This window comes from Drosophila albomicans, chromosome 2L (assembly GCF_009650485.2).
Source record: "Drosophila albomicans strain 15112-1751.03 chromosome 2L, ASM965048v2, whole genome shotgun sequence".
Lineage (NCBI taxonomy): Eukaryota > Metazoa > Arthropoda > Insecta > Diptera > Drosophilidae > Drosophila > Drosophila albomicans.
This window is the reverse complement of record NC_047628.2, coordinates 9,394,332-9,413,383: the sequence shown is the minus strand read 5'-3', so window position 1 is coordinate 9,413,383 and position 19,052 is coordinate 9,394,332. Positions and strand designations below refer to the sequence as shown.

At 38.2% G+C, this 19,052-nt stretch overlaps 4 protein-coding genes across 4 annotated transcripts in view; 1 reads left to right on the top strand and 3 right to left on the bottom strand.

Annotated features, from left to right (window-relative positions):
- Positions 1-100: 100 nt before the first annotated feature.
- Positions 101-4,493, bottom strand: LOC117565441 (beta-1,4-glucuronyltransferase 1). The gene is made up of 3 exons (XM_034244532.2): positions 3,469-4,493; positions 683-1,454; positions 101-628 (listed from the first exon to the last, which is right to left on the bottom strand). Exons 1-3 carry the CDS (start codon positions 3,903-3,905, stop codon positions 431-433), a joined length of 1,407 nt encoding a protein of 468 aa, XP_034100423.2. The 5' UTR covers positions 3,906-4,493; the 3' UTR covers positions 101-430.
- Positions 4,494-5,432: 939 nt separating this feature from the next.
- Positions 5,433-9,134, bottom strand: LOC117565177 (septin-interacting protein 1). Its single transcript, XM_034244175.2, has 3 exons — positions 8,946-9,134; positions 6,589-8,891; positions 5,433-5,672 (listed from the first exon to the last, which is right to left on the bottom strand). Exons 1-3 carry the CDS (start codon positions 9,052-9,054, stop codon positions 5,541-5,543), a joined length of 2,544 nt encoding a protein of 847 aa, XP_034100066.2. The 5' UTR covers positions 9,055-9,134; the 3' UTR covers positions 5,433-5,540.
- Positions 9,135-9,633: 499 nt separating this feature from the next.
- LOC117563414 (neuroguidin) overlaps positions 9,634-19,052 on the top strand; it is a 58,020-nt gene continuing 48,601 nt past the window's right edge. The window contains exon 1 of the mRNA XM_034241749.2: positions 9,634-10,230. Coding sequence (XP_034097640.1) covers positions 10,222-10,230 — 9 coding nt within the window. The 5' untranslated portion in view covers positions 9,634-10,221. The remainder of the gene's footprint in view (positions 10,231-19,052) is intronic.
- LOC127565269 (uncharacterized) lies at positions 13,524-15,221 on the bottom strand. Its single transcript, XM_052003038.1, is given in 2 exon segments — positions 13,524-14,366; positions 14,369-15,221. Coding segments are annotated over 2 exon segments (1,314 nt in total). The 5' UTR covers positions 15,162-15,221; the 3' UTR covers positions 13,524-13,845.

Genomic DNA, 19,052 nt, shown 5'->3' with positions numbered 1-19,052 from the left:
CCAGTAATAATACAACTATTTTTTATTAAAAAATATATTTTCTATTTTATTATTATATTTTCTATTTTATTATTATATTTTTCCTAACAAAATTATAACCATGAATGATTTAAAAGTAATGGGTCAATTACAGTGGAAATAGTTGTAAATAGGTTATTAAGTAATACAAATGTAATTATTGTGAAAATTCGTTAAAATATATCTGAACATTGCACTACGACTCGGCTAAAGCATTTAAAATAAAATACACATTGTGTCTAGACCTAAAAATTGTTCTAAACCTTTAATTACTAATAATTTGTAATTACTTTCTAAAAAGGTATAACACTAAATAAATTATTTATACTGCGTAGACCTACAAATTCGGAATAATACTTGAATGCAGAGCAAACATTATTGATCTTTCGACTTTTTAATAATTAACTTTCAATCATGTGAAACATTTCTTATTTTTGCCATAGAGCACTCGATACTCGGGTTGAATCTTGGACTTGATAAACTTGGTCATCTCTTTGGCGTAAATTGCGCGGGTAGAGTTCCCACTTGGGATCTTGATGCCAGGACTATGAACTAAGAAGGCAGGATGCAGCACATGATACTCATAGCCCAGCAAGCACATGGCGTAGCCCTGTAAATTTAAAAGAATTAGTCAGGCTAACTAAAGGATATTTCGATAACCCACCTGAATGCGCTTATTGGACTGTCCTTCCCAGGTGACTCGCTCATCGAAGAATGGCTCTCGATTGTCGCTGACATAAAAAGGTTCCCAGTACTTAAAGGTGTCCTGTCTCAATGTCTTGCTAAACAATTTAAGTTGATCTGATGAGTTGAACTTTTGGTTTAGCCAGTTCTGATAGCCGGGAACCTTATGACAATTCTGACACAAGTGGGCATGAAAGAGTTGAGCCTTCTTCTTGTGAAACAACTGCATGAGTTCGTTCTTGTCGTTGGGCACCATCACATCCTCATGGATCTCAAAGACTGGCAGCGGATAAACCCTCGGCGGCAGCTTAGGATTCAATTGCAGCACACTATTGTTGTGATAGACCATATTGAGAAATTGATCCACAAATCCCAGACTTGGATACAGCTCAATGTCGCAGGCGAATATGAAGTGAGTGTTGGCCGCTTGTCTGGCAATATTTCGTCCCACATTGATCGGATACGTCATATTCGCCTGCACTTTGTACATCTGGCTCCGATTCTGGTAATAAGGTGGCATCAATAGATCTCCGTCCTCTGCCACGCAATTGTAGGGCCAGTTTAGTGTTTCGCTCTCATCGTAGGGCACATATTCAGGCATATGTGCATGGGCAAAAAAGACGTGGAAGCTCACGTAGTCGCTGATCAATTGACTGCCCGGCAAACAGTTTCTCACATACTGTATGGCGTCCAGCGTAGAGTTCAGATCATAACCCGGAGAGTGTATGGCAAAGCTGATGGGTCCCAGCCAGCTGAAAGTTGAAGTAAATATTCGGGTTTATTTTAAAGTTAGTATTTAAACAAGTAAGAAAGCTACAGTCGAGTGTACTCGACTGTGAGATACCCGCTAACCATTTTGAATAAGAGAAATATATTTTGCGGTATTTTCTCAAAATATACCAAGTACCAAGAGTATAAAAAGAAGTAAGATTAATAAAATGGGATGTTGATAAAAAAAAAAGAAAGTATGCCAGTGCACTGAGCCGTATTGATGTTTACTTTATGAAAACGTTTTACAATAATACTGTTTCTCTTTCGGAAAAGTTCTAATTAGAATGAAATGTATGGACATTCTCTATTATATAAAAAACGCATTATCTGAAGTAAATAAAAACAAATTCATTGTTTCTCGAAAACCAAAATCGTATACGGATTTTGATAAACAAAAAAATGTACTTGTATGTACATACATACGTTTCCGTTTCGTTTATTCACTAACAAACACAACAAAACCTTTATGTGAATATGTAAATATGACGAATCTCTAAAAATGTAAAACATTTTTACTGAGCACTTTGAAATTCCTCTTTAAATTAACGCTGAATAGTTCTTTGCAATCTATATTACCCGTCTGTATCTGTTGGAATGTTGGTTAATTAGCGACACAAGAAAGGCAACTACAATTAGCAAAAATACACGACAGTCCAATTTCAATATTGCCAAGAATATTGAAAGAGAAATTTCTGCCTTATCAGAACTAAGTAAACATCTTTTCGCAAAAATATTGGTTCGCTTAGACCTGTTTATAAATATTTACTTTATTTCTGTAAAATTTGAAATTGACTTATAATTTTGGAGATTTATTATTATTTTATTATTTTGTTGAGTCAGTAATTTTGTATGGTAATTTCTTTATACCATTTCATTTTGTATATTTTTATACCTGCTACCCATAGGGTAGAAGGGTATTATAACTTTGTGCCGGCAGGTAATGTATGTAACAGGTAGAAGGAGGCATCTCCGACCCTATAAAGTATATATATTCTTGATCAGCGTCAACAGCCGAGACGATATGTCCGTCTGTCCGTCTGTCCGTCCGTATGAAACACTGGATCTCAGAGACTATAAGAGATAGAGCTATTTCGACAGCATTTGTTATGTTTGCACGCAGATCAAGTTTGCTTCAAATTTTTGCCACACCCACTTCCGCCCCCGCAAATCAAAAAAATCGAATAACAAGCGTAATTTTAAAGCTAGAGCTACGAATTTTGGTATTTACAATAATTACTATAGTAGTTATGATTCCTGAAAATTTGGTTGCGACCAGATAAAAATTGTGGAAGTTATTAATGAAATACTTTTGTATGGGCAAAAGCGCCTACTTACTAGGGTCTGAGTTGTTTTGGCCGACAATCTGGTACATTGTGCCGTCTATGGTATATTTTGAATGGTGTACTATATCGATATACCAAACATACCATTTGTTATATTTTTAGTATTTTCGGTATTTTTTCAATATGATACCGCAATATTTTGCCTTTATTCAAAATGGGTAGCGGGTATCTTACAGTCGAGCGCACTCGACTGTAACTTTCTTACTTGTTTTGTTTATGACTGTAAATTTATCAACTTTAGCTAGCTAAATGCTATCAACATTTCTTGGAATTGCAAACCACATCATTTTGGGCAATCATTGGGTTTTATATTACTTCCATTTATGGTCCTCTCTTATCGTATCCGTCATAGACGAGCTATATAATTCCCCTAACACTTTGCAAAACAGAAAAAAATCATTTTCAAATGAACCCTTATAATTTCTGCAAAATAATATTTACCTTACTTCATTATTTTAATACTTAAATCGAGAAAGAGAATTAATTTATACTGGTCTCAAAATTAGTAAAAACAGAAATCTATTTGAAAACTTATTTTGTAGTTTGGTATGTTTTAGATAAAGTTCATTGCTATTAACGAAATAAACGTTCCTTCAACAACCAAACACCTAACAAGTTATTAAGACTATTCAATATATTATTTGTAACTTACCGTTGTGCCACCGTCTCGAGATTGTCGAAGAACGTGAAGTCTCCGTTTGTGGTATATGTAATGGACTCTGCGCACCCCATGCGTTGACTTTCTCTGCCAATGACCAAGTTCTTGATTACCCAGTAATCGCCATGTTGAACTTTCTCAAGTTTCAATTGGCGATCGCGGCACTTGAGAAGCTTTTTCAGTTCTAAAGTTCGTTGGGTGACTAATCTGGGCGATTCTGTGGTCATCTTATGTTCGAGTGGAATATCTTCGTAAGTGTCTTCCACTAGCTCCAAAGATTCCAGTTCGATCTTCTCGATGCGGTGTGGCGGTTGAGTGACTGCCAATTGATGCACTTGCTCCACATTTGAGAGCAGCAGGAAAGCGGCTATAGTCATCAGCAAAAGTAGCAAAAATACGCGCAAGTTACGAATATTGAACTTTGCAGCCATTGCAGTTAATTCTATTCGATCCGAGCGTCAAACTGCCAATGGAACTCTGAGTTTTGACCAACAAAAAAGTCAATATAAATGTTCTCAGTTCTCAGCTGTTATGACACTATTAACATAATGTTGCTCTCGATGATAAGTTCGAATGAAAATGCTATCCAATTGCACGAGTAAAACTATCCTAATTACGTGTTGACCATTGTCACAATTTCGTTATGAGGTCAATTTATCGTCATGGGTCCATCGGTCAACAAAACTTTTCACATTAATTTTTTGGCAATACTAAAGTGCGTAGTGTTTAGATTAAAATCAGATTGTTTTGTGTGATTAGATTACTTTTAAATACAGAGAATTTTCAATGAGAAATGTATGAGAAATTTAAGTCAAATTCATTCGTTATAATTGCTCAAATTATTTCCGATTGCAGCACTTGGAAGATAACAAAAAACACTTTCCAATTCTTGGTATTCACTTCAAATTTCACTATCAATTGCCTCGCAATTCTTGACATTCACTTCTCATAACTACTTGTATACTTCATTTTTACGCAATCCAGACAATTTTCTTAATTATCTTATCGACAGATGCTTTGTTTATTGCGCCTATTGTTTAGTCCACAAATACTCGAAAATTCCGTTCGACAACCTAACCGCAGTCGACAAATGATGGTGACCAACTGAAGAGCTCGAAACAAAACACTCCACGCCAAAGAGAGCGCAGAAATTCCCTTTTTTTGGTGATAAGCTGTCAGCGAGAGATGGTGATATGAGAACTTGGGATAGTCCATGCGTCGATCCACACAGTGGCTATAAAATAAAACTCCCTTGATAAGCTAACAGAATCAGATAAGCTTCCTTTTGTTTGATTGCGACAATGCCGTAAATCATGAAATAAACTAAGATATTATTATTATTTCGGGCGAATAATGATTATGTTATTTTTCTCTTATATATATTTAATATTTGCATATAATTTGGAAAGTTTTTTGGTTAACTGATAAGGTTCGATATTCAATCCAAACGATCTTGACCAACATATTTTTAATCAACAACGATTATTTTATTTCCTATATTACATTTATTTGTTGTGAAGTTATTAACTTAAAAGCACTTATCTAGGGAAACCCAATAAATTCGATGACGTGCGTATTGTGTCCAGAGATTATCCACTGACGAAAATGTTTATAAGTCTTTTAATTTTAATATTTTAAATTTTTATTTTGATCCATTGTTAAAACTGAACTTCAGCATCACGTCTGAGCTTCCTGTTGAGCTGATAAATTCCAAAAAATTGCCTTATCACATTACCACTCATATTTTTGTATACCATGTGAACACATAAACGAAGCATAATTTTATATATTATTATCAGCATTCAGCGTGTCAGACAAACCAACCATAAATTAACATAAGCCACGAAAATGTCGATAAAATATTGTTACTTATTACAGAAATAGAAAAATAGAAAAGTTTGGCGAACTATTTCATACCCAACAACGATGCTTTTATATTTCCAAGTTAGGATCATAAGTTTAACTTTATTTATATTTTGTTTCTGGGTTTTTTTTAATGTAAATTTTTAATTTATTTTGGTATTATAGATATTACTTTTTTTTTTTTGAGTATAATTAGTATTTCTCTAAATAATGCCAGTCTGTGCTCGTTCCAATAATTGAGTAAGTCCCACGGGTTGCCAGTTTGTAAAGCTGCTGTCGCTTAGCATGCAGACGTTACGATCAATATAGCAGAAGAGTTTGCCCACGCGATAGATCTGGAAAGAAGAAAAAAGATATCGTTTATTAAAGAGCAGATTTAAAGAACCCATCTGTGATATAAAATGCTTTTAAAAATGGAGAACAAGGCAAATAAGTGACAATGTATTAAGTTCAAGTTCAAAATGACAAATGGTGACTTTGACAAAGCATCATTAAGTAAGGTAATTGAATATAACTTGTTGGGTCTTTTACGTGATTAAAAGAAAGAAGACAAGAAGAAATTAAATGAAAGATTATATTAATTAATCGCGTAGGTATGGTTGATTTGAGCTGTATATACAGACATGTGACAACTATTTAAAAAAATCTAATGATGGATAATAAGTAAAAAATTATGGCTCAAAATATAATATAATTGAATTGCTCAATACTTGTTTTAAAGAAGAATGTCGTTATTATAATGCTAACGTTTTAAAATTGAAATAAATAGATTTTAAAATATGAAAAATTAATAGTCTACATAAAGACTTTGACCAATTCTATTAACTGTTGCACAGTGAATAAGTGCATAAAATACATGTATATATATTTGTTTGAAGAAATAATGATAATATGGTACTATTCATTTTGAAAATTTAAAATTTACAAATCTAGTTACTGTTCGAATTTTAATTTTAAGAACTTTTATAATACAATTTTAAAGAAAATATTAAAAATATGTTAGTTATGATATAGATATATGTATCAAAAATATTGGTGTGAAATAAATATTGCCAACTAGTTAATACAAACTAGTTTCGAAAATATTTAGCAACTCTATAGTTTTAATTTGGACGTAAGTTTGTTAACCAAAAATCCATACCCTGATATAAAGTGAGATAAACTATAACTCCAAACTCTACAATTATCATAACGATTTGCAAAGTAATTGTTATAGGCAATAATAAGAATTATGTCCTTACGGAGACTCACCTGCTTGCCAAGTTCTCTTCTGCCCGGAAGCGGGGCAAAGATGATGCCCATCTCGGCGCATTTCTGCGAGACGAGCTCCTTGAACTCCAGCTGCGCAGGCTGAACTACATCCACGAGCATAACAGGAGTGAGCAGCACAGGAGCGGGAGCAGGTGGCATGGGAGGCGGAGGAGCCGAAGTGGTCTGAAGCACCGCATCCGTGGCACGATGCAGCATCTCGAGGGCGCGACGTAGGTGCTCCTTGATGCAAGGCTCCCGTAAGATGTCTTCGCTGAACATATTTTTCCAGCCCGCATACCAACGCGAGATCTCAGCGTAGTCGGGTGATTGATTGAGCCACATGACCAACACCTGCATCCAGCGTGGAAAGAAATGCTTGTCCAGCAACTGCGCCATGTGCGGAGCTGGAATGAGTTCATGCCACTCCCAGACCTGATGCCACAGCTCCAAGTTCTGCTGCAGCGGATTGATGACAAACTCTGCCAGCACCGCCTGCAACTTGGGTATGATGTGGCGCAGCAGAAACTGCAGCAGCTGTTCATCGGGAGCAAAGGCTTCTCGCCAAGGCGTGAGCATAGCGCGTGCCGAGCGATCCTGCGGTGACCAGGCCTGTAAGGCGACACCCAACTTGCTGCGAATCTGCGGATAAATCGACTCGGCCAACTTGCTGCCCAGGATGCCATGCCAGGGGAGAATCCAGCTGTGTATGGGCACCGTGTCGGTCAGAGGATCCCATTCCTGCACGCCGAGTGTTAGACGCGGCAACACTAGCTGCTCTAATACCGAGTCAAGCACCCAGGTGGGCAACAGTGGTGCCCAAGCATCGAGCAGCGCGGCCATCGGTGCATGCTCCTTGGGCTGCCAGCTGGCGGCGCATGAGCGAAACGAGGGCATTACTCCTGCCCAGATGAGCGAAGAGTACGGATCGAAGACATTACGTGATAGCTCCTCGCTTTCGCCACGCTGCAGAATGCCGCGCCAACGCTTGATCAGCTGCAGCGGCTGCGTGGGCTGCTCCAACGGTTGCCAATCGCTCAGCTCTCGTTTCAGTAGCGGCGCAATGACTCCCGCTGCCAGATCCGCCATGCCAAACTCCTTGTACTCTGCCGCATAATCCTGCTGCAGCTCCAGAAACAGCTGCTCCGCCTGCACCAAGCTCAACTCGGGATTCTCACTAAGTTGATCGAGTCGCGCCAAAGCTTCCTGCAATGTTGTCATGTGATTGCGCTCCAACTGCACCAGCTCCTGCAGCTGAAACTGTTCGTGCTGCAATGCAGCCTGTCGGTCGGCGCACTCGCGCTCCGTCTTGTCTATGGCAATGATTTCCTGCTCGCATTGACTCACCAACAGCTGAACGTTGTGCGTCAACTCGGGCATGCTAAACACCGAAGCTGGAGCGCTCTTCTGCTCGCCCTCTTGTGCCTCGTAAAGCGTCTCCTCGGGCGTGATCTTGTTCTGGGCCAAGGCGTGATAACCGCTCAGCACACGACGCTCTGGTCCCGTCATATCAATCACGGGCACATTGCCGAGACGCTTGCTCAGCTTCTCGCCAAGCAGATGATCGGATTTCTTGCCCTTGGCTATCACTTCCTCCACGGACTTGTAGTAGTAACGCTTTCCGTGCTTCTCGCGCGTCTCACCGCCGCCTTTCCTCCACTTGTTTTGCTGTTCCTTAGACTCCTTTGACTCTCTGGCTTCATCTTCGATTCTTCCTTGTTTCCCTGGACCTTGGCCGCCAATGCTGGCTGCCACCTCGGGTCCATAGGCGCCAATGGCGCCGCGTCCTTTGCGGACATGGGCTTGCACTGGCTGCGAAATACCCTGCAAATCCTTGCCCAATCCTTTGCCCGGCTCGTATCCCATCTGCAGCAGCAGCTTGGCGCCAATGCCGCGTGTATGCTGCTCCCAGGCACCCACATTGCGACTGCTGGGCAGATGCGAGTTATGCCGCATTCCTGCGATTGAATTCTTCGATGAATTCCTAGCCGCTTGGCGCGACTTCTCATCCTCGTCTGTTGAGCTGTTGTTGCTGTTGTCATCACTGAGCTGGCGTCCGAATGATGGACGTACTTCCTCCCCTTCACTTTCTTCACCCTCGCCATCGTTCTCCGCCTCTTCCGACCCCTTCTCTTCCGGTTTCTTCTTTTGCTTTTTGCCGGACTGTTGAATTCCGCCAGCAACAAAACTTACGGGTGCCGTGTAATCTTTTGACTTGCCAGTTGAGCCGCCTCCGAGGCCGCGTCGTCCTCGTCGTCCGCCTGCTTCCCCCTCGCTTTCATTGTCACTGTCATCCGCCCAAATACCTAAAAAATTCGATAATTTAATTTGTTTATAATTTGCAGTACAATTGATCTTACCATAGATTTGCTGATGCTTCGTGGTGCGTCGGCGAGGTCGATTTATGTTGAACTCATTGTCCAGATCATAGTCAGTGATTTCGAAGCGTTCGTATTCATTATCCGACATTTTTAACTGCCATAAAAATAAATTAAAACACAACTTTTGTAAGTAAACAAAACGTTTGGGAACGTTTTACGGAAGTGTTGTAAAACAAACCAAAAAGTTATGTTAACAGTAACTGCTGCTTAACAGCGGTATTTCAAACTGCAGAAGTACGTTGGCCAATTTATTTACTTCACAAAAGGTAAGTAAAATAATTTAATCAATTTAATAAAAATAAAATGAAAAAAACTTTAAAACTGTTACTCAAGTTACCTAAAATATATACTGTGTGAGTACCCTTTATAGCTGCTTACAGTGCCAATCTGAGTTTAACAGAACAGCTGCTGCTGACTGCTAAGGATTTTCTTCGATATTGCACAAACAGTACTCTTAGAAAGATAGTTTTTAAAACGAAAGTGAATATTATATATCACAGTGAGAACTAAAGTAATATAAAATACACAATTTGGTATGCAAATTCAAACAAATGCGCGCATGTTACGATCTATTAGTTCGTTCTTTCAAATCAGTTGCTAGTTTATGGCTATTTTTAGTACATTTTTGTGTTCGTTTTGGTCACCCTAGAGCTAGGCATACACGTGCATCGCCAGATAGCGATAACATAACATTGTTCTCGATGTTCTTGTTGCGTGCGGTTCACTGTTCGGTAATTGCGGATGGAAATTCTAACAACAACGCGTCCCACGCACAAATTAAAACAACCTTAAGTGCACACCCAGTAAAGCAAAGCAAACCAATATTAATACAACTGCAACAACAATAACAATTGCGCCGCCCACCGCTCGCGTTTCTTCGTTGCTTTTCTTGTTGTTTCTGTGAACTGCATTTGGAAATTTAAATATTCAACACAAATTGCATAAATAAATGCAAATCTCCGGCTGCCGAATGAATTGAAAGAAACACAATCGTAAATAAAACCAAAGCACAAAACAAAAAAGTGAAATTAAAACACGTGCGTTCAAAAAACATAAAAAAAATCGCTCTTCGTTGTTGGCTTCTCTTTTTCTGATTCGCATTCGCATTCGACTCTTGTAAATTTGTTGTTGCAGCTGCTTTTACTTTTTGTTTTGAGTCTCAGCTACCGCTGCAACGTCGCTGCCGGCATCTTAAGTATTTGCTCGCCTTTGGATTAACAACAACAATAACCAGAACAATAAACTAAATACAAAAATGGTGCAGGTCAGTAATTATTTTAAATTATTATTTTATATTTCATATTTTGATACATCTTGAATTCATTGTTAGTGATTCTAGATGAATTATAATATTGCCTTGGTAAGCTAGGGCATCTTAAATACTTGACATACGTAGTAAAGTTTATTATTGAGGATTAAAATCGATTATATTTAATATTTATTTCCAATTATTTAATATCTAGATGTATTAGAAATTTTCCAATATTAGAGAAATTATTATGAGATAATTTATATCTATTAGTTTCTTTAATTTTTATCTCCAAATGCTAAAAAATATGGAGTTCTCGAGAGATGTAGAATATTAATTAAGCGGATACAAGATATATGATATTTAATATTAAATTTAATAACGTTTATCACTTGAGAATTTTAGAAAATTATTAGAAGACGATTGTATTTCCTTTCATTAATCTTGAAATGAGTCTATTAGAATTTTATATACCTAAAATTATTGACACATTCACTTTCAAATAATATATGAAAATTTAGAAAATTCTTTTGAAAGATTTGAAAAATTCCGAGCAATTTAAGAGATTTTAAAATAAATCTAATAAACGTTCCCATAATGAAAATCAATAATTAAAAGAGGTAAACTCTAAAACAGTAGTTTTATGCTGATTGAAAGACTGTTAAGAAAATTAAATCTTAACAAAACCCAACATATGATAGTCTCAAGAATCAAAGCTAAGTTTTAAAGCATTACTTTGCTGAGCTAAACCTGCTAAATTGGGATAAAGGATATGCGCTATAAAACCCTCAAAAGTCAAGCAGAAGAAGACAACAACAAAAAGCAAACTCTTCGTTCACAATCAGACTTGAAAACTTTTCACTTTTTCCACCCCGCTACGAAAAAACAAAGTAGGCCCGTTTCCTGACCTTTGACGTAACTTTGTGCAACACAACAACAACAACAACTTGCAACCCCACAGTGAAAAATCCTTGCGCGGGACATCAACATCAAAAAAAAAAGAGCCGAGAAAACAAGAAAAATAGAAAAATGTACTGCCTATGCAGTTTCTGGGCAACCACCCCGCTGTCCTTTCATATCCTTTCCCCTCCTGCTCGAGTGTCCCAAACGGGAATCTACAACAACAACAACTACCACCAAAGCAAAGTTTCGACGAGGCAGCGACACCAAAAAATTGGTTCGCATAGAAAAACCCAATTGGAAACATTCGACGGTTCGACATAGTATACAGCAGGACATCGCATTTCAACTGACAACTGGGACTGGGAAAATTGGCCCATTTGGCCGAGTCGCCTTCGCCCTGTTTCGAGAGTACGAGAGCGGGAAATTCAAAGAGAGAGCTTCCCCCCGTAATGAACTCGACGTTGAACGTTGCATTTAGTCAATTTTCCAACCACCATCATTGAGCTGCAAACTGCAGCCAGCAAAAAATGAATCAAATCGTTGAACTCGAAACGGGATATACCATATAAATACCCTTGACATCAAATATTTCTTAATATCACGTTTAGGAGAAGTCGAAATATTGAAATTTAAAAAGTTGGATCTCCTTTTATCAAATCTTCTTTTGAAAACTTCACCATATTTGAATGATTTATTATTTGGAAGTTATAAATTAATTTAAAGAACTAAAAACTGCATAAGAAGAATAAGAGAAAAGGAAATCATTATTTTATAATGAACAGAAAGCTAAGAATGTTCTTATATTTATTTTTTATTTTAATTTTGTTATATTTAATACTACATTTAAAAGAAAAGAGAGTACTGGCTGCTGAGGCCTTCGACTCGAAAAAAGTATCTTTACTTATTATACCTTAAGTTTAGTTTTCATTATAAAATTGTACATTTGCATTATATTATCATTTGAAGGATGCTCTTTAAATTTGGACAGGCATCAAGTATATGATCCACAGTTAGGCTGCCACCACAGAGTGTGAATCGAAAACTTTTTGAATATTTTCTGAAATTGTAGTACAAATTGTGTATTTCAATATAACAAATAATAATTGCAGTTTAAAGAGATCATCTTCTATAGTGGTAAATATAATTTACCACTGAACTGCAACTACTTGAAAGATTCTATAAACCCCTCAAGCCATTGTGTACAGGGTATTAAAAAAACTAAAAGACTGTCAAATCGTCTACCTGCCCCGCCAAATGATTGAAGTTACACTTTTCGATTTGAAATGCGTTTTGCAACTGTCCACATACACAGACACACACATTCGCATACGCACACACACACGCACACACGTATACAGTTATGTCAAAGCACATTTTCCACATTTGCATTTTGGCTAGGCCGGCCTTATCAGGGGAGTAGTGGAAGAGGGGAGGGTGGGAGGGGAGCTAGCAATGCGGCTGCTCTCGAACGTTACTGATGTTTGACTGAACTTTGTTGCTATTGCTGAATGTTGTTAATGGCGACCCTCATATGCAGTATGTGTGTGCGATTGCAGGGTCCTCTATATATATGTATGTGCATATGTGTGTGTGTGAGTCAGTTCTCGATGCGAGTCCTGCAACACAGCTGTAGCTATAGCTGTAGCTGCCTATGTTCGAGTCCCTTATTTGTTACGCTGTTCACGCACTTCTAACCAGTTTCCTGTGCCAGCAAGGCAAAGGAACTTTGCCATTATTATCTGAGTTATGGCTGGGCTAAGTTAATAGGACCATAATTTGATTGCTCCTGCTGCATTTACGCAAAAGAAGCTACTCTTAAGTCAACAACAAAGTTACCATTAACAATGAACTCGCTTCAGGTTTGAAAGTGTCGCTATTAAATATTTACGACAATGTTGAACATTTCTCAATTGAGTGTTGAGAAGTATTTTTTATTAGCTTGGTAGATAGATATATTTTAATTATGTCACCAAATAAACTTAAAGAATCTTATTCTTAAACAACTAATAAATTTAGAAGGTTAGAAAGTACATAATAAATAATTAAATTCGTCTTAAACTTAAAAAAAATCTAGAGTCATAAATAGTAGGTAACAGTGCAATAGCAAACAATATTATTGAAATATCGTGAACTTCAAAAATGAAATTGGAATGGAAGTGGAGTGAAATGAATTTTTCAAAAGTAAATTAAGATTTTAAGGATTTAATAGAGTATTGTGTTCTTGTAAATGCTGAGTACTAAATTCTCTTTAAATTTTAGGTAAACATGTAGAATTATTTTTCTTCGAACAGAAATGAAAATACTTAATAAATTATCCTAAAGGCGTGAAATAAATTATTGTCCGATTTAATCGATTTATGAAGCTTTTCAGTAATAATAAATAAACTCCTTAAATTGTAGGTGTAAGTGTAAAACATTTATTTTCAAACAATTGAATTTAACTCTTAGAACTAACAAAAATATTGAAACTGTAATAATTGTTTTGATTAGAGAAAGTGTTTCGCTCGGCTTCCTTGTGAGGCAGTGTGGACTTAACTATTAGGCCTCCTTCAATTGTGTGTGTCGTGTCACGTTTCGTTTGTTGCTGCAGCAAATCGAATTCGTTTTTCGTGTTGTTGGCCTCAAGGCAATTTCCCTCATATTGTGTGTGACTCTTTCTCTGCCTTTGTCGCTTCCTTAAATGTCACGTTGCTCGCATTGGGTTTCAATTATCAAATGCATATAGTTTTAGCGTGGCTCCGCCCGGAGGCTGCGCATCGTTCTCGAGTAGTGTCGATTTTGGTTGTGTGCACCAGTTGAGGAGACGGATGGAGTGGAGCAACTGTTGTTAATAGCCGTTGTTAGATGCTCCAGCAGTTCAACATTTGGTTGCGTTGTCCTGCAGTTCTCTGGCATCTCCTCGTTCACAGTATTCTCATCAGGCCGTTGATCGCCACTGCCCATGAAGCGCACAAAGCGACAAGGGGTTTGCAAATGTGCCATTTGCTCCCAACTCGGCGAAGTTTCGTGCACCTGCTGACGGAGTTGTGACAGCGCTCGCCTGGTCTCCAGGCGCGTCTGAGCCTCGAACTCTTCTTCGGTAAGCAATGTTCGCGCTCGGGGCGGAAACCAGGTGCGTCTGGCTCTAATGGTCTCGTCCCGCAGCCGTTTCACGAACCTGTAAAGCTCTGGCTGAGGCAGCAACATTGCCACACAAATCCAGCCGAAATACTTGTGATCCGAAGCATTCAAAATGAGGTAATAGCGATGCCACGCAGCAGTCGGAAATACGCTTGCTGCACATATTTAAAACGCCAAAGCGATTGATGTGCCTCACACAGTCTGTACATTAGCCAGGCGGCAAAGACCAAAATTAGTGCCACCGATGTTGGGTAGCGCTCCAGCACTAATTTGAAATTGGTGCTCACAGGTTGCAGGCTCTTCATGCCATAATCTCCAGCCAAGATCAGTGCCCCACAAACGATGCCCCAGCCAGTGAAATGCAATCCCAAAGCGACAGCAACGACATAGCAAGAGCTGAAGCTTTGTCCCATCAGCGATGCCGAGAGCCAGAGCATCAAACCTAGCACGAACCAAGTGGAACGTTCGCCATCGTCGGGATACTTCAACATGGTCAGGTTGTATGCCTCATCGGTGTAGATGCCATAGCAGGCGGCAGCATGGGCTGGCAGACCGATGTAATGCACAGTCTTTGTTCTGCCAGACATTAATTTCCCCTCGTGACATTCGCGACCCTCGAGATGAGCTTGGCGTACGCCCAGAGGCGTGGCAGCCTTGTATTGCGCGTACTTGGCATTAGGCTCCTTTGTTATCAGCTGCAAAATTATGGTCTGAAAGATGTTGCCAATCTTCAAGGAATCCTCGTTGTGACAATAAATATGCACACCATTTTTGGTATAGATCGATTGGATCATCGAGAGTGCATCCTGAACGTGAATTTCATCAGGTTGCAGATAGATGACCATTTGCTCAATGGGTTGATCGTGGAATAATCCAAGGCTGCAGCTTGCCAGCAGCAACTGTAAGACAATTAGTTTCAACATATTATTTGAGTTAGTAATTTAAGCAATACTATTTTATATACTATTCGATTCGCTTCAAATATTTATATAGCTCTTGAATTTTTCGAGGTTTGAATCTCTCGAACATAGTCAAAGGCAACTCAATTGGATAGAAAACTATATGGAAACTGGGAATATCATTTCAAAAATCAATTCGTAATACATTTTGATTGAATAAATAATATTCTTTCACCTTATTTAAAGGGTAATCAACCTGTTCTGCAAAGCAGCTGAGTTTCTCTTACCTCAATGAAAACCAACTCTTTGTACACACTCCGATATAAAATGCAATCCAAATGTAGTCGGAGTTTGCATTTTGTAGTCGTCTTTTAGGCGTGCGTCTCACAAAAACCAACTAGAAACGCAAATTGTGCCACATTTTTGTCCATCGGAGAAACATTTTGCAAATAATTGAGTTTGCTCTGTTTGCACATTATTATTCAAACAAAAAATTGAAAGACAATTAATTTGCATGACAATTAAGTTGTTTGAACTTCAATTGAGTTCTTGAATTCATTTCTATAAATATGTTCTGATAATATAGATACTGAAATTGATCTCTTTTTTTTTTTCAATTACTATACAGCTATTAATGCCTATAGATCTGTAATAATGTATTTTGATTTCAGTATCATTCATTCTATACATCATAATTGACAGATTTTCAGGAAATTCTGGAAATCAATCTTAAGATTCTTATAAAACCAATTATTTTTTTATATCTGTTATTGTAATAATGAATATTCAGAACTCAAACTCTTCGAAATTCTTTTATATATAGATCAGGTAACCGGTGATATATATTTTCCTTGGACTTTAAACTAGAGAAGAAGACTATTTCGGCGAGTGTATTCGTTTTCTCAATTTTGCTCTTCACACTGTTTCCTTGTTGGCTTTTGGACATCGCATGTCCTTTGTGCCACATTTTTACGCTGAATTCGTAGGTGCTTCATTCCATGCTGTCTTTTTTCAGCTGCATACTACGAAACTTGACTAACAATGTGTCTAGCGTAGTACTACGAAACTTCCTCTTCCCCTTCCCTTGCTGCACTTCTCATCAATTTCGACTACAAGTCAGGGCTAACTAAAAAAGAGTTGAAAGAGAAGAGAAAGAAAAAGAAGATGAATTTCCCGGTCATTCTATCAAAGCGCAAGTCGCGATAATACAAAAAAAAAAGATTGAAGAGAAAACTGTGAAAAAATAAGAGGCAAGGCAAAAGAAAATTTACGCACAAAGTGGCAAAACAGGAAGAAAAAACAACTGCAACAGCCGCAAAATGAAAACGAACGAATAACAGATAAACAGAGAGAGAGCGAGAGAGAGAAAGAGAGCGCAAGCTACAGATAGAGAGAGTTGCATAGTGTGAGCAAGAGAGAGAACGAATGAGGCAGAGTGTGGGAGCGAGAGGCAGCAGCAGATAGCAACTGAAATGTGCTGCAGCCTTTTCGGCGTTATGGACCAAAAATCGAACTGAAATTTGTGCAATTTTTTTTTGCTGTTGCCGTTGCTGTTGTTTGTAGTTGTGCTTGTTGTTGTAGTTGTTGTTGTTGCATGTAGTTATGGCTGTGCCTGGGTCCTGTGACTATCCTGTGACTGTGGCTATCCATTGCGTCGTTGCTTGCTTTGCTTTTCTCCACGCTCTTTTTGGGCCTCATGCATTTTCCGTGTTTCGTTTTGTGCGCAAAATAAATTGGTAAACAAGCAATGCAAGGCTAGGCCAGAGGAGAGGAGCGCAGCGTTGGCCCAGAGGCCTCCCATATGTGGCCGACAAGGACAGCTGCCATTTGCATGCGAGCATCAGACACAGCCAGAGTGCGAGAGCGAGACAGAGCAAGCGAATACTGTGGGGAGAGAGCATTAAGAGGTGCCTGGTCAATGGCAATACATGGGTCTTCCGATTCTCGTACATAGAGCCTCGTATTCGTGTGCCTGTATGCCTGTGTACGTGTGTGCGTTTGTGTATGCCTGCGTGTATGTGTTGGGCACATTTCATTCTGGCTGCATTTTAGTGCCTGTCCATTGTTTTTGGGGAGGTTCGTCTCCCACTCTCTCCTCGCAACCTCACAATTCTCCCAATTCCCCTAGCAACGATTGCCCACCCCATACAGTGCATGTATCCCCCATGTACCGCATATTGTGCGTGGCTCACACATGCATTGCGTGGACCTCTCTCTCTATGTTTCCCTCTCTCCTCGGCGGCCTCTGTCTCTGCCACGGCTTTTTTCCACGTAGTCGTCGCGACTCTTCCAACACGCAGCAAAGCAGCGACTGACCCACGCCTCTCCTGTTTTGATTGTTGCTGTTGTTGTTGCTCTTATTTCTGTTGTTGTTTTTCGGCTGCTGCATTGGAGGCGCAATTTTTGCATTGCTTTTGTGCACAGTGGCGCAATGTGTCGAAAAATGGTAGTCAAAAAAATTAAATAATAAAAATGCTAATTGGAATAAAATTGGTTATGAGCACTGAATATTCTTAATTGACTACATGTATTTTTATACCCGCTACCCATAGGGTAGAAGGGTATTATAACTTTGTGCCGACAGGAAATGTATGTAACAGGTAGAAGGAGGCATCTCCGACCCTATAAAGTATATATATTCTTGATCAGCGTCAACAGCCGAGACGATCTAGCCATGTCCGTCTGTCCGTCTGTGTGTCTGTCCGTCTGTCCGTCCGTCCGTATGAACACCTAGATCTCAGAGAATATAAGAGATAGAGCTATAATTTTTTTACAGCATTTGTTATGTTTGCACGCAGATCAAGTTTGTTTCAAATTTTTGCCACGCCCACTTCCGCCCCCGCAAATCAAAAAAATCTAATAACAAGCGTAATTTTAAAGCTAAAGCTGCGAATTTTGGTATATACAATAATTACTATAGTAGTTATGATTCCTGAAAATTTGGTTGCGATCAAATAAAAATTGTGGAAGTTATTAAAGAAATACTTTCGTATGGGCAAAAACGCCTACTTCCTAGGGTCTGAGTTGCTTTGGCCGACAATCTGGTACATTGTGCCGTCTATGGTATATTTTGAATGGTGTACTATATCGATATACCAAACATACCATTTGGTATATTCTTAGTATTTTTTTAGTATATTTGCAGTATATTCGGTATATTTTGAGAATAATACCGCAAAATATATTGCTTTTAATCAAATTGGGTAGCGGGTATCTCACAGTCGAGTACACTCGACTGTAGCTTTCTTACTTGTTTAATTGTATAATTCTTTGTTTAGTTGTTTATGAAGAGGAACTCATTTTGTCTATATAGGTTATTATTTTCATGGCTAAGTGAAAAATAATATTTAATCGAAGCACTGACACTTGACAGTTATTGTATCGTTCTTCAAATATTTTAATTTCACAAATATATTTAATAGTTTATGTTTGATTTGGATTCGAAAAGTGACAGAAAAGTATAATCCTAACTAATGATTATATTAATAAGGTTGAGGTAACTAATTTTCTAATACACATTATTGAGGGGATGTAAATTTATATGGTTGTATTTTTATAAAAATTGTTTACCAATTATTTTGTAGTAACAAAGTAACTTATTACTTAAATAAATTGTGAAGCACCAACTAAATTATAATATTTATTTATAAAAGCAAAAAGCGCAATTTTTTTTAAATACAAATTGAAAGTTATTTATAATAAATTTAAATTAAAATTTTAATTGATTTTCTAATACCTATATCAATATTATTTTATTTTATTAATTTTTGTCTCAAATGATAATTTTTTATTTTTTTAAGTCTGAGTAAGAAATCTATTTTAGTCCACTGTGCGAGTCCAATCAGCATAAGCGAACGAAACGCGACTCTGCCGCTGTTGCCGATGCCGTTGCTGTCGCTGCAGTCGCAGTCGCAA

Coding starts and splice junctions, on each gene's coding strand:
- LOC117565441 (XM_034244532.2), bottom strand. CDS start 3,905: ATGGCTGCAAAGTTCAATATTCGTAACTTGCGCGTATTTTTGCTACTT. Junction 1,455..3,468: donor CTCGAGACGGTGGCACAACG/GTAAGTTACAAA, acceptor TTCAACTTTCAG/CTGGCTGGGACCCATCAGCT. Junction 629..682: donor AGTCCAATAAGCGCATTCAG/GTGGGTTATCGA, acceptor TTAAATTTACAG/GGCTACGCCATGTGCTTGCT.
- LOC117565177 (XM_034244175.2), bottom strand. CDS start 9,054: ATGTCGGATAATGAATACGAACGCTTCGAAATCACTGACTATGATCTG. Junction 8,892..8,945: donor GAAGCATCAGCAAATCTATG/GTAAGATCAATT, acceptor CGAATTTTTTAG/GTATTTGGGCGGATGACAGT. Junction 5,673..6,588: donor GAAGAGAACTTGGCAAGCAG/GTGAGTCTCCGT, acceptor TCTTCTTTCCAG/ATCTATCGCGTGGGCAAACT.